At 35.6% G+C, this 15,229-nt stretch overlaps 1 protein-coding gene across 1 annotated transcript in view; it reads left to right on the top strand.

Annotated features, from left to right (window-relative positions):
- ODAD2 (outer dynein arm docking complex subunit 2) overlaps nucleotides 1-15,229 on the top strand; it is a 171,086-nt gene that overhangs the window by 81,396 nt on the left and 74,461 nt on the right. The window contains exon 16 of the mRNA XM_039254766.1: nucleotides 8,613-8,727. Coding sequence (XP_039110697.1) covers nucleotides 8,613-8,727 — 115 coding nt within the window. The remainder of the gene's footprint in view (nucleotides 1-8,612; nucleotides 8,728-15,229) is intronic.

Genomic DNA, 15,229 nt, shown 5'->3' with positions numbered 1-15,229 from the left:
TGGACATGTTGTGCAGTGTGAGGTACATGGTATCACCTGTGATGTTTTTTGTCAAAAATATGTAATTTGAATCAAACTCAGATTTTAGTTCTAGTTTCCTATTCATAGAAAACACAGAGAAAAAAGAAAAAATTTAATGATACCTTGAGGAAGAAAAACACATTGGGGGACTTGATCTCTTTATTATTTTTTTTTAATATTTTTTAATTTATTTCTAGGAGAGAGAGAGACAGCGTGAGCAGGGGAGGGTCAGAGAGAGAGGGAGACACAGACTCTGAAATAGGCTCCAGGCTCTGAGCTGGCAGTCAGCACAGAGCCCGATGCGGGGCTCGAACCCACGAACCCGCGAGATCATGACCTAAGCGAAAGTCGGATGCCTAACCGACTAAGCCACCCAGGCGCCCCGGGACTTGATCTCTTTAAAGAGTCAGTACCATAAAGGTGTTCTCGAATAAAAAAGACTAAAAAGACATATCAAAAATACAGTGCATGATCCTTGTTTGAAACCAGGTTTTGGTTATGAAGCTCTAAAGGAGGTTTTGAGAGCATTTAGAAAGATTTGAATCTGAACTGGATATTTGATTATATTCGGGAACTACTTTTAAGTTTCTCAAATGTAACAGTGGTAAAATGATTGCATAAAAGATGGCACTTTGTTTTAAAAAATGAAAATCTGAAAATTTTAGTTGTGAATTGGTATAATATCTCTAACTTATTTGCAAATGGTTTAGAAAAATGAACACACACACACTTGTACTGATAGATGACACAACACATTAGGTTTTGAAAGTTGTGTCTATTGGTGTTTATTTTACCATATAAAACCTCTAAGTATGTTTGAAATTTTCCATAATGATAAGGAGAGAAAAGGAGAAAAAAATTAGGATGAAAAGTTAAAGTTTTTGCATTTAATGGCAAAATCAAGATAGTAGCTGATGCTGGTGACTGGTATTCTTATGATCTGTGTATGTGGAATGAAACTGACATAACTTTTATGGAGAACAGTCTGTTATGTATTAAAAATTAAAATATGTAGAATCTTTACTGAGCAATTCCATTTCTCAGTATTTTTGTCCTTAGCAAATAATCAGTGCATTGCAAAAAGATGCAAGGGTGGCCTTTGCAATGTTACTTCTATTCCATTATTATGCAAAATCAGAAAGAACCTAATTTCAGTTAATAAAGGACAGTTAAATATATTATGGTGCATCAATGCAGCAAAACTATCTAGCTACTAAAAATGGTTAATATAAATCCATATTAATTGACATAGAAGTTCCATTTCATATACTGAGTTAAAAAGGCAGATTATAAAACAGAGGGGGTAATGAGGGGAATAGGTGTCTTATCATTGTGGTGACCATAAATACTAACATTTGCATTGGTCCATTTTGCTCTGTTTTGGGCAAACCATACCTCAGCTATTCTTAATGAAGTCATCTAGATCATGTACATTTTTTTTTTACAGAGAAGAAAGAAAAGAGAAAATTATGTCTTATTTGCTTATACAACCAACATATCATACTGAGTTGGTTAGGCACTCTACTTCTGTTTTCTCATTGTGTAGTATAAGTGTTGGAGTAGATGTTCTCTAGGATCCAACACTAATATCTGATGAATGTAATGATGACTGAGTAATGTTCATTTAATGTTTATTGAAAATGACTAGTTCTCCAAGCCAGGGACTGCACCAGGTACAAAAATACCCTTTCTATCTCCCCGTCCCAGCTTCCCTCACCACCAGGGTTACTGCCACATGTCACCATCACATGGACACTCTCCTTGCACCCTCCACCTCCACTCCACCACACTTCTCTGTTTCATTTTTCTCCACTTTTCAACTTTTTATACAGTATGCAGATTATTTCTCTTTTATTATCTCTTTTCTGAAAAGAATATTAGCTCCACAAGAACAGGGATTTCTGTTTGTTTTCAAGGTGGAAAATTCCCCCGTGCCTCAAAAATTGCCAGGTACCTGATAGGTACTTTCTTAATATTTACTGTAAGAATTTTTTTTTTCTAAGAAGATGTTTCTAGAGCTTTTCTAATCATATTGTTTACATAACTATAAAAGGGTAGATTATCATCCTGTGTTACCAGGGCCAAGAAATTCTGGGACATACCTTTCCAGAGGCTGTCACATTCACTTCTTTTCCTCAAATTTGGTTTCCCATCGAATCTTTAAAATAATAGAGATATAAACATAAAAACTTTGAGAATCTGTATAAAAGAGTAAAATTCTTTTCAAATTACAGCTTTTCACAGGGTTGATCATTTAATTCTGACGTCTTTTTCATGTTTCCATTTTTACTGGATTGCCAAATTGGTTTCAAAACACATGGATTTCAAGTGCATCCTTTAATGTGGTATAAGAATATCATGTTCTCCCAGACTACCCACATTTAGCCGAAGTCATTGTCATATACTAGTATTTATCAGTGTAACTTTCAGTGAAAATTGTGAAATTTTTAGAAATCATGCAAAATTATGGTTTCAAACTTGTTGCATTAGTATTGCCAGTTAGAAACACTACTACCTTGGCTGTGCCTACCATGTGGGCACAGACTCTTCACTTTTGTTCATATAGGTGCCCTCAATGGGTGGGAAAGCCAGCCAGACTTCTTCACAGTCTTGGCAAATGTTATGACAACAACAACAACAACAACAACAACAACAACAAACTTAAGAAATGTAACAAGCAGCTACATCGTTTTTGGTTTGTTTGGGTTTAGTAGCCAGAATATGAATATATAGTCATCTTTCTAGAACTATTATTCTGCCAGCCACACAGTTTGATTTCTATGATGAAGTTGAAGATTTTGCAAACACAATTCAGTTTTGTGTTTACAATGTCAAAGAATTAATGTAAAATTCAATTGATAACAAAAATGGAAAGAACTTACATAGTACTGGAAATGAATTCAGAGCAAGATGCTAATCAGATGTAAAAACTATACAAAAGGAGATAGACCCATCGCAATGGACAGTGGTGTAAGTTAATGCCACCTATATGACCACCATTGTGTATGCAAAAAGCAATAAAAATATAAAGAAATTCTATGAAAATGTACTTGCAACTTAAGTCAACTACAAATGAAAATGTACTCTAGTGGTTAGATTTAGAACTTGAACAGATACTTTGCAAGAATGAGGTTACAAATTAATATATTTGCGTTGGGAGAGATTTTTGATTCATTGCGCATAGACTGTCTTGTGTCAGGTCCACTTGACCAATGTTTCCCTGGCTGTGGTAAGCATGCCTGAAGCATGGGCAGCACATGACTCCTGTTGTCAAGGAAATTACACAATAATGATAATATTAATGGGGAGGGAAGCATATACACATCACCAAAAGGCAAAGCACTGTGTCATGAATACCAGAAAGGGGGACAGCAAAACTCAAAAGAGGCTTAAGGAGCGAGAAGCCAGAGCATTTGTGGGAGAAATTTTGTTATAGAGCTTGAAAGATGGATTATTACAGCAAAAGATGGGAATGGCATAGGGAAAGTCTTCTAGTTGAGAGCATTTCTGTAGCCTGCGCGTAAACTCTTGTCTCCGCTTTGTGTTCATATGGAACTCCATGCACACATGTATTGTAGCATTTATTATAATCGATTATTATGGTTTCTTTATCTTTCTTACTAGACCGTACTTTCCTGAAGGACAGTTACAAAACTCAATATTTGTAGATGCTGTATTTGAGAATTCATATCCTTGCTGAAATTTAAGCAATACTTAACAGCCCTTTTGCATGTGCAGACCAGGGAAAGATCTGAGTCACCTCACGCAACTATCCAGCTGATGCTGAACAAAGCCAGGCTCTGCCTTCTTGTTTCAGCTCTCATACTGTAAACAAGTGTCCTCTTTACAATCTGTGTAGTGCCACATTTTCAAATTCCTGTGTTGTGAGTGGGTGATTTTGCCGTTTCAAATGGCCCCTAAGCAGAGTGCTGAAGAGCTGTTCATTCTAATGGTCCCAAGTCCAAGAAGGTTGTGAGGTGCCTTACAGACAAAATACATGTTAGGGAGGATTTACTCAGGATGAACTGCAGTGCTGCTGGCTAGAGGTTGGTCCAGTGTTAATGAATCAACAGTATATATTCAATAAGGTGCTTTAAATAGAAACACACATAAAACATGGTTATAGATCTGTTATTAAGTATGTTCTGACCAGAAGCTCTCAGGAACAAAATTCTGTGTTTCCCAGTGGTTCAAGTATTTACTAATCTCCTATTTTTAGTGACTTTATAGAACATAACTACCCCAAGTAATGAGAATTGACTGTATCTATTATTTCTGTATGCTGAGCACTTAGTGTTTAGTAGATGGCCCAAGAGTGTATGAGCAAATGCCTGAATATAGGGGATTGGGAGGAATAAATCAGCTCATTGGAAATGTTAAATACCGAGTCCAGGAATCAAGTTTTTTTATTCAAATTTTATTTAGGTAACATACAGTGCAATACTGGTTTCAGGAGTGGAATTCAGGGATTCATCACTTATATACAACACCCAGTGCTCTTCACAAGTGCCCTCCTTAGTACCCATCACCCATAGAGCCCATCTCCCACCCACCTGCTTTCATCAACCCTCAGTTTGTTCCCTATCATTAAGAGTCTCTCATGGTTTGTTTCCCTCCTCTTCCCCACCTTCCCATATGTTCATCTGTTTTATTTCTTAAATTCCAAATATTAGTGAAATCATAGGGTATTTGTCTTTCTCTGATTGACTTACTTTACTTAGCATAATACATTTTAGCTCCATCCACATCATTGCAAATAGTAAGATATTCATTTTGATGGCTGAGTAATATTACATCACACACACACACACACACACACACACACACACACACACACGGCACGTCTTCTTTATCCATTCATCAGTTGATGAATATTTGGTCTCTATCCATAGTTTGGCTATTGTTGATAATGCTGCTGTAAGCATTGGGGTGCATGTTCCCCTTTGAATCTATATTTTTGTATCCTTTGGTTAAATACCTAATAGTTCAATTGCGGGATCACAGGGTAATTCTACTTTTAGTTTCTTGAGAAACCTCCATATCGTTCTCCAGAATGGCTGTATCAGTTTGTATTCCCAACAGCAGTGCAAGAGGGTTCCCCTTTCCCCACAACCTTGTCAACACCTGTTGTTTCTTGTGTTGTTAATTTTAGCCATCCTAACAGATGTGAGATAGTATCCTATCATGGTTTTGATTTGTTTTTCCCTGATGATGAGTGATGTTAAGCATCTTTTCACGTGTCTGTTGGCAATCTGGATATCTTCTTTGGAAAAGTGTCTATTCTTGTCTTTGGCCTATTACTTAACTGGGTTTTTTGCTTTTCAGGTGTTGAGTTTGATCAGTTCTTTAGAGAGTTTGGATGCTCACCCTTTATCAGATATGTCACTTGCAAATATCTTTTCCCTTTGGGAGGCTACCTTTAGTTTTGTTGGTTGTTTCCTTTGCTGTGCAGAAGCCTTTTATCTTGATGATGTCCCAATAGTTCATGTTTGCTTTTGTTTCCCTTGCCTTCAGTCACATGTCTAGTAAGAAGTTGCTCTGGCTGAGGTCAAAGATGTTGCTGCCTGCATTCTCCTCTAGGATTTTGATGGTTTCCTGTATCACATTTAGGTCCTTCATCCATTTTGAATTTATTTTGTGTATGGTATAAGAGTGGTCCAGTTTCATTCTTCTGCATGTTGCTGTCTAGTTTTCCCAGCACCATTTGTTGAAGAGACTGTCTTTCTTGCATTGGACAGTCTTTCCTGCTTTGTCAAAGATTAGTTGACCCCATAGTTGTGGGTCCATTTCTGGGTTCTCTATTCTGTTCCATTGATCTAAGTGTCTGTTTTTGTTCCAGTACCATACTGTCTTGATGAGTACAGCTTTGTAATATAGCTTGAAGTTCAGAATCCTGATGCCTCTAGTTTTGATTTTCTTTTTCAGGACTGCTTTGACTATTCAGTGTCTTTTGTGGTTCCATTCAAATTTTAGGATTGTTTTTTCTAGCTCTGCAAAAAACGCTGATAGTATTTTGATAGGGATTGCATTAAATGTGTAGACTGCTTTGGGTAGTATACACATCTTAACTATGTTCTTCCAATCCATGAGCTTGGAATGTTTGTTCATTTCTTTGTGTCTTCTTCAATTTTTCATAAGTGTTCTATATTTTTCCAAGTGTAGATCTTCTGCCTCCTTAGTTAGATTTTTGGTTTTGGTGAGGAATCAGGGTTTTACTACCATACAGGCAATAGAAAACTGTTGGAAAGTTTCTCCTAGGAGTGCAAGCATTTATTGACTGGCTAGCTGGTGTGATGGACAGAATGATTATCTCTGGGGCTCTGCTCTCAAGGAGCTAGTACAGAGGCTCCAAACGCTCCCTTAGGAAGATTAGTTTCACAGGAATTTATAGGATGGGTGGAACTAAGAGAAATGGAAGATCCCAAACAAAGGGTGCAACTACAACAGCCATCCTGATGTGAGGTGGTAAAGACCAGAATTAGGGTGCAGGCAGGAGGAACAGGGAAATAAGGGGCAGATACTTGGGTTCTCGTGAAGTAAAAATCAGCAGTAAATAACCTGAAACAGAGAATGAGGGAAATTGAAAGAACAAAGTTAAACCTGGAAGTTTGCTACCTGCTGACTTTGTTAGTTCTTGTGTTTGCAAATGTGCTTCAATCATGTTTTCCTCATCTAAGGTTACTATTCTGTCCTGTGCTGAGTCTTGAGGCATCAGTTAATGGGGTCACAATCCTCATCCCTTACAACTATGCAGCCACTGAGTTGCCTAGGGCTTCGGATAAGGTTGGGGACAATAGATCTAGCTTTACAATTCATAGTGAATTTTTATAGCTAATTATGAAAATTTGCCTTGGGGGTCCACACTGAATTACTTCTTTAAGAAAACCTGAGGGATGCATGCGTGGGTGGGGGTCTAAGGGGGGCGCTCAGTCGGTTGGTCATCTGGCTTTGGCTCAGGTCATGATCTCACAGTTAGTGAGTTTGACCCCCCCCCATCCATATCAGTCTCTCCTCTGTCACTATCAGTACAGAGCCTCCTTCTGACCCTCAGTGTCTCTCCCTCTATGCTCCTGCCATGCTCACACTGGAAAAGTGTGTCATACAAATGACTTCTGCTTACGTCAAGTTATGTCCAGCACTGTATAGCTAACTATTACTAATGCAAATTTTACTGCTACATTTGTAAGAGAGTAGGACAGACCTGTCCTTCACTGAGAAATTGCATGTGAATACATACAGAGACCCAACGATCAGCATCAATTATGCTTTCAGTGGTATATGTAAAGCAGTAAGATTGTTTAACTTTGTAAAGTAAACCTTTCATTGTGATGTGCTCAGTCTCTTTCTTTACATTTTCCATCAGTTGACCGAAATTAGACTTTTTCTGTCAGCAGAAAAACTGACAGATATTGACAGAAAGCTTTAGGTTTAGAAAGCTAAAGTTAAACTTTGTATTAAAATACATTCTCAATGTGCATTTTTCTTACTAAAAGTCATTTTTTAAAGGGACAGTTTATATCTTACTGTAAGCTATTTGCATTACCAGTTATGCAAAAGGTTATGCAAAACTGATATCATACTTGGACCCTTTGGAATAATACATCTTTTCCCCTGGCAAACTCATCTCAGGTAATCAAGAAATGTAGTTGTCTTTATGTCAATTTTCAAAAACAAATACGAATGGCATTCTAAGCTGGTAGTATTTATTCTATCTGTGGCTAAATACTACATGTGTTTAACCCAACTTGAGATTAAAAACCAAAGGAGTTTTGATGTTTTTTATCTTTTTTCATCTGCTTTGAGTTTAACATATCTTTCTGAACAAAGCCATGTTTGTAAAGGATATTAAGTTTTGTTTGGCCACCTTCTCAACTGCAAGTACTCAATGGACCTTAATGCGAGGTTATGCTCCCTGGACTGATTGATATATAAACAGAAGACAGATGGTGTAGAGATGACTCTGATGATAATTCATTTTTCAGCTAGTCATGAAGATATTTTGATTACAGTGTGTTTAAGTAATTATAACACAGTCTGCAATGTTAGTCTTGCTGGGAAGGGACCACATGGAAAACAAGTTACGTGTTATCCATGCCTAACAAAGGGTGCACTGTGGTGTAATGATTTTAATTCCTAATGCTAGATTAGGACTGGGGGAGTTTAAAATATGTCATACAGTAAGGTAAGTCAATTAAACATAGACCAAATAAAAAAGGTAACTTCACAGTTTTGAGGCATAAATATTTGTTTTGGAAAGTATATAGATGTTACTATATGAAAGAAACCAGTATTTTGACATTTAGCTAACAGTCTGTGTACTGCTAATTAAAAAATTACATGGCTTGATTTTGAGTTTATGTGAATCGTAATTATCATGGAGCTTGCTTTCCGTGTCATGAATTTAAAACTGAAATTCACGCTGACAGTTCAGCAGCACATTATATTCCTCCTATTGTTTTGGGGAAAAAAATCTAAACAAAATGTCAAAAGGAGAAAAAATAATTAGAATTGTGTGGCTAGAAAGGCCATTTTAAGTTTTCATATTCAGATATTAATTAAAGTTTATGCTTCTATTTTTGGTTTCACAATAGGATAATTGATCGTTTAGATGGAGTTCGTTTGTTGTGGTCCTTGCTGAAGAATCCTCACCCGGACGTGAAGGCGAGCGCAGCGTGGGCCCTCTGTCCCTGCATCCAAAACGCTAAGGTAAGAACAGACTGCAACCCACTCTAGAATATCTAATACGGTATTGAATAACGTCATCACAGGTCACTACTTGCTTTCTACTTAATTTTAGTCTAATTTATCTAGTAGAAAAGAGTGCTGAGAGTTTGTGCCTATGAGCAATGCCTTTTCCTAGTTAGTTTTTAAATGCCAAATCAGACTAGGGTCAGGTGGCAGTGATTACCAAGTTCTACCTGGCTGGTGCAGTTGAAATGGGTACCCCAGAGGCACCTGGGTGGCTCAGTTGGTTAGGCATCCGACTTCAGCTCAGGTCATTATCTCACAGCTTGTGTGTTCGAGCCCTGCATCGGACTCTGTGCTGACAGCCTGGAATTGCTTCGGATTCTGTTTCTCTCTCTGTCTGCCCCTCCCCCACTCCTTCTGTCCCTCTCTGTCCCTCTCAAAAATAAATAAATGTTATTAAAAAAAAAAAACAAAGGCACCCCAGGTAAATCAAGAGGAAGAAAAGTTGACTGTTCTTATCTCTTGGGTGATAAGAAAATTGCCTATGTTTACCTGCTACGTTAAGAAACATGAAATTGTTTTATCTTATTTATATAGCCTGAAATATGACAGTGAAAGATCCCTGAGTTTTTTGTTTCCTTGAAAAAATCAAATAATTTCATGAATCCCACTTTTCTTAGCTGTCAATAACGACTGGATATAAAACCCCAAAATAAAATTTTTACAAGACCAAAAAAAAAAAAAAAAAAAGGACTGAACTGAAAGTTTCTGAAATCTTTTAGCTCTTCATCTGTATATTTTATTATTTTCTTTAAAGATCTCTTTTCAGCCCATTTCTATTATCTTAATTTTTTTTCTATAGAGTTAGAGATTACCTTTTCAGATCCTGGTTGCTAGAGATATTTTTCTCTGCTGAATATTTTTATCTAAAGGATTTTATTCCTGTAATAAATTTAACATGACTCTAAATATCATCCTAAATATTTGTGACTAGAAATGATCTTTTGTATAAAGTGAATTGTGGTATGTACTAATAATAGAGGAGACATATTACAAATTGGTCAATAGAACTATTTTTTATAATAGCAACAACATAAAAATAAAAACACCTCAAGTTTTAACCTACGGGAAAATGGACAACAGGATGATACTATGGCCATACTGTTATCATACAGTGTAGCAGTAGAAAATGAATGTATTTCCGTAATGTATTCATCAATATCGACACACCTCATAAACATGTTGCACCAAAAAAAACAATTTTCAGAAGTAGATACACAATGTAATTCCTATTCTATAAGGCCCAAAGAAAATTTTTAAATGCAGAATTTAGATGATGATATTTAGGGAACAAGGAAGAGCCTACTGAGGAAATATCAATGCATACCCTTGAAGGACATCCTTATCAGTCACCTGAACTAATCAGCCCAGTCCTTCACTTATAAATATGAACAACTAAGGATCACAAAATATTTAAGGAAGACTAATGGTACTTGAGATAAGACAGTATTAATAGGCAGAATTAACTTCAGAGGAAACAGAGATAATATAAGGAACAGGCTATAACATGAAATTTGAAAAATTTCTATCCTCAGAATGACCCAAGGGAAATAAATACTACACCTAAAAAGGCTGTTACATATAAAAAAAAGATGTATCCATAGATTAACAAAGGCTTTTGGAAATTAAAAATATATTTGGCAAATATATTAAATAAATTTAATAGAAGACACAAATACTAGGTATGACTGAGTAATTATCTGCAAGGTAAAGTCTAGTAAATAAGTAAGAATGTAAAGTAAAAAGAAAATAGCACAAGATAATACATGAAAGGAAAGAGAGCAGTTGAAGGGTAGAAAAATCATCATTTTTAAAAAAAGGGAAGTATCTGTAAATTGAGGAGTTGAAGAAAGATTCTAGTCTTCAGATTGAGAAGACCCACTTTGTGCCAAGCAGGAAAAAATGAAGAAAATTATCTCTACCTAGACACAAATTCAAATTTGGTGTTTTCAGAAATTAAAGGAAAGGAAAAAAATTATATAAGAATAAGGATCACACCAGTATTAGATTAAAAATCATTCACAATAAATTGTAAAAGAAAATGGAACAAATTCTCTACTGTCTTGAGAGGAAGGTATTTTTATCCTGGAAATCTATATCCTATAAAAACTAGCATTCAAGTGAGTGTAGAGTAAGGACAAAATAAAGACATTTTTCTTTTAGAAATGTCAAGAAATGCCATAAACCTCAGGAAAAAAACACGTTAGACTATTTTCCAGCAAAAGAAAAGATTTTAAGAAAGAGAATAACATTAGTTATAGAAATAATAATAAGCACTAATTTGACAATAAACTATTTGTAAAAAAAAAAAAAAAGAAACATAAAATATAAAAAAGAAATAGAACTGAAAAAAAATGTGGAAACTAATTTGACAATAAACTATTTGTAAAAAAAAAAGAAACATAAAATATAAAAAAGAAATAGAACTGAAAAAAAAAGAAATAATAATAAGCAAATAAGTCACTGGAATTTAGAGTTAAATATAAATTTGTGTTGATAATATGGCTTTCAAACTTTTTTAAGTTTTTAAGAAAGAATTTCTTTAAAATAAAGAAATGACATAAAGTAAAATAAAAGCAGATGGTACAATCACAGCAACAATCTGACTCTAAACTACCAGATGATTCCAAAAACATGTTAGATGGTGTAAAGTAATAGGTAAACACATACGAACGGTCTTTACTTTTCCTGGAGAAGGATGTTATAGAAACTGGTTCATTCTCAATCATCATCAAAAATAAAATTTTATTTAAATATACAATTTAATTTTGTTTCATTGATGAGATACCATTGTGTGTATAGATACAAAATGAACATAGTGCTATTATGCATAAACTGTATCCTTTATTCTTGTGGATTTTAACTCCAAATATTCCTATTTATCTATCACTAGCTGTAAAAAGAAAAAGACATTCTGTAAGATACATTCCAGTATTTTCATTTTTATTATTCCCGCCTAGGATTTTTTTTGAGAGAGAGACAGTGAGAGCTGGGGAGGGGCAGTGAGTAAGAGAGAGAGAGACAGAGAGACAGAGACAGAGACAGAGAGAATCCCAAGCAGGCTTTGCACTGTTAGTGTGGAGCCCGATGCAAGGCTCAAAGCCAAGAGTCAGATGCTTAACCCAGGTGCCCCTGTCTAGGATTTCCGTCCTGAATATCTGACTGGTCTCCTGTGCTAGCAACCTAAACTGAACCATACTTAAACGTAACCCAACATGTTTGTCTTTTACCCTCGGCCCCAAGGCCTAGACTGGGTCCAAGCCTCAGTAAAGAGCTCCTACTTGTTCCACTCTGTTGAACCTTACCTGCCCTCTGCACATTCTCTACTCTTACCACCGTAGTTCTTTGGATTTTTCTCAAGAAGAGGACACCTCGGCCCTCATCTTATCACTTCTGATGGAAAACAGATGCATGATCTCTGCTTGTTCACTACTTTTACCAAGAACTACACTCTTCTGTATGTGTTATCATTTAGGTGACATGAACATGTGAGCAGATTGGTTAATTAGAAAATATGAGTGGGTGACTCATTAGGTTAGTGACATGGGTCAGGTGAAAACAGTAGAATCTGACCTAACAGAGAGCCAGTGTGGGCAAAGAGGAAGAGTCAATATAAGAAATAATTGCAAAATAGAATCAGAAATCGGTGTATTATTGGATGGGGGCTGCGAGGAGATCAAGAGAGAGTTTGAATTTCTTTTTTGTTGTTGTTGTTTTTATATTTTAGCTTTGACAACTAAGAACTAGTAACTTTACAAAATGTGAGAAGAACATGATTTGAGGAAAAGATGGCAGATTTGTTTTCATCTAGGTAGAGATATCCAGACATTTGAGTAGATGAGCCTGGGTGCCTGGTGAGAACTCAGGACCAGTGATGGACATGTGAGAATCATTGGCATGTCAGAGGTAGCTGAAGTCTGAAAGGTAGAGGGCAGGCAGAGGGTATGGAGTCAGGAGAGAAGGGTAATGATGAAGAGAAGTCATAGAAGAAAACTAAGGAGTGATAGGATAGATAACAATCAGGAGAGACAAGAAAGCCAAGAAAGGAAACAAATTCAAAAAAGGGAGGGAGGTGGCATGTTCAATAAAATCATTTGCCCGTAGGAGGTCGTTTACCTTTGAAAACCAAAACGAGTACATTAAAACTGTGAAAAAATAAGTGATCATTTTTTATGAAGATTTTAATTGAGAACAGAGAATTTAAGTCAGATGGCAGTGGGGTAAGAAATAAGGGGAGAAATAGATGTAAAAAGAATTAATAGTTCTTTCTAGAAGTTGCTATTAAGAGAAGAGGACAGTATGAAGTCTAGAAGACACTGCAGATTTAAAGCAATGATTAATATAGGAAAGGTATGAAAGAGAGGGAGAGGGCCTGGGTATAGCAGATACAGGAAGGGAAGGGAAAGGAAGGAAATGATGAGAAAAGGGAAGAGAAGGGAAGGAAAGGGAATTAATACCCTTATGTGAATCAAAAAAATTGAAGTCAGACTTTTCCTAACTGAGAATAAGTACAATTTGGCTGATTATTTCAACAATGAAGGCTGGTTTTCTGATTAGGTAATACAGAAGACATATCCATAAGTTAAATAAACTAAATATTCAGAGTCAAAATTTTGATGGCATATATATCAAAAAATGTATCTTCTATGATTGAATTTATGATGAAGATTTTTAGACGTCAATTTGAAATAGATAAGGAAGATACATATGTTTTCAAAAATGTATTTGGATTTGTGAGCAAAAATTTTGAAGACTGTTGGTGTAGTATACCAGGTTTGGCCCTTGAAATGAGAAAGAATGAAAATTAGAACATCTTTCCTCAACAAAATAGCCTGATTTTCTGTCTTTTTGAAAAATCCTATTTTCTAGGATCAGAAAGTAAATGAGTTTTATATTGGTCTCTTTTCTTGAATCTTTACAGAACAAAATTCATCTTCACAAGGTAGAAGGATACCTCAGGGGTAGAGTATGAAACAAGGTCATGTGCTTAATAGGCAAAAGGAGGAAAGCACATTTATAATATTGAAAAAAATAGCATCTCATAATTTATACATATCCCAATCAAACTATGGTTTAAGACCACTCTATCTAATAGAACTTCTATGATGATTGAAATACATTCTTCAAATTTGGTAACCATTAGCCACCTGTGGTAATTGAGCACTTGAAATATGACTGGTATGACTGAGGAACTGAGTTTTTAATTATATTAAACTTTGACTTCATTAAATTATTTAAATTAATCTTAATTAACTTAAATTTAAATAGCCACATATAGCTAGTGGCTGTTGTTTTAGATAGCCCAAGTCTAAGATATGCAAACAATAAAAGGTTGTTTTTTTAAGGCAACCCCTGCAAAGAGCTGTAAACCTCAAGATTTATATGATTACCTATGGTTTCATGCTCACTATGTAAAATATAGAAAGTAAATAAAAACAGGGAGTTTTATGAATTTTTTCCCACATAAAAATGTTTTGGGGTGCCTCGGTAGATCAGTCGGTTAATTGTCCAACTTCAGCTCAGGTCATGATCTCACAGTTCGTGGTTTCGAGCCCCGTGTCAGGCTCTGTGCTGACAGCTAGCTCAGAGCCTGGAGCCTGTTTCAGATTCTGTGTCTCCCTCTCTCTCTGACCCTCCCTGCTAATGCTGTCTCTCTCTCTCTCTCAGAAATAATTTTTAAATGTTTTTTAATAAAAAAAATTTTTTAATGTTTTTTTAATTAAACACAAAAGCCAAGGAAAAATACTACTAGTACTTTCAGTACTCAGGGATATCCATCATTTAGTGTTAGATTGGGTTTTTTCCTTAACAATGAATTGTGAATATCTCTCTTATTCTCTATATATGTCTTTTCATACCTCTGTCTGCTTCTTGCTGTGTAGTATTTTGTTGTATGGACATATGAAAGTTTATTTATGCAATTAAATGTCCAGTATTAGAGAAGAATGAGGTTAGTGAAACAAAAATTTTGAGCTTTTCTAAACTGTATTTTTCACATAGAGAGAGAGAGAAAAAGTTACCCCTGATCCATAGATTCCAGGGCTTAATCCATAGTTTCCTTTAAATAGTTAAGAAGTACAGCCCCACAAAAAAAAAAAAGAGAGAGAACAACAGACCAATATCTCTTGTGAATATAGATGTAAAAATCCACGATAAAATATTAGCAAACTGAATCCAACAATGTATTTTTAAAAACCATTCACCATAATCAAGTAGGATTTTTTCCTTGGGATGCAAGTGTGGTTCAATATTTGCAAAACAATCTGTGATCTGTCACATGAATGAGAGCAAAGATAAAAACCATATTATCATTTCAATAGATGCTTTTTCACATCAACAGAGTACATTATCCATTCATGATATAAACCCTCTGCAAAGTAGGGCTAAAGGGAACATGACTCAACATTATAAAGGCCTTATATGAAAAACCCACAGCCAACATCATACTCAGTGGTGAAAC

Source organism: Hyaena hyaena, unplaced genomic scaffold (genome assembly GCF_003009895.1).
Source record: "Hyaena hyaena isolate Hyena2069 unplaced genomic scaffold, ASM300989v1 scaffold_498, whole genome shotgun sequence".
Classification (NCBI taxonomy): domain Eukaryota; kingdom Metazoa; phylum Chordata; class Mammalia; order Carnivora; family Hyaenidae; genus Hyaena; species Hyaena hyaena.
The sequence above is the reverse complement of the archived record's forward strand: the minus strand, read 5'-3'. Positions and strand labels throughout refer to the sequence as shown.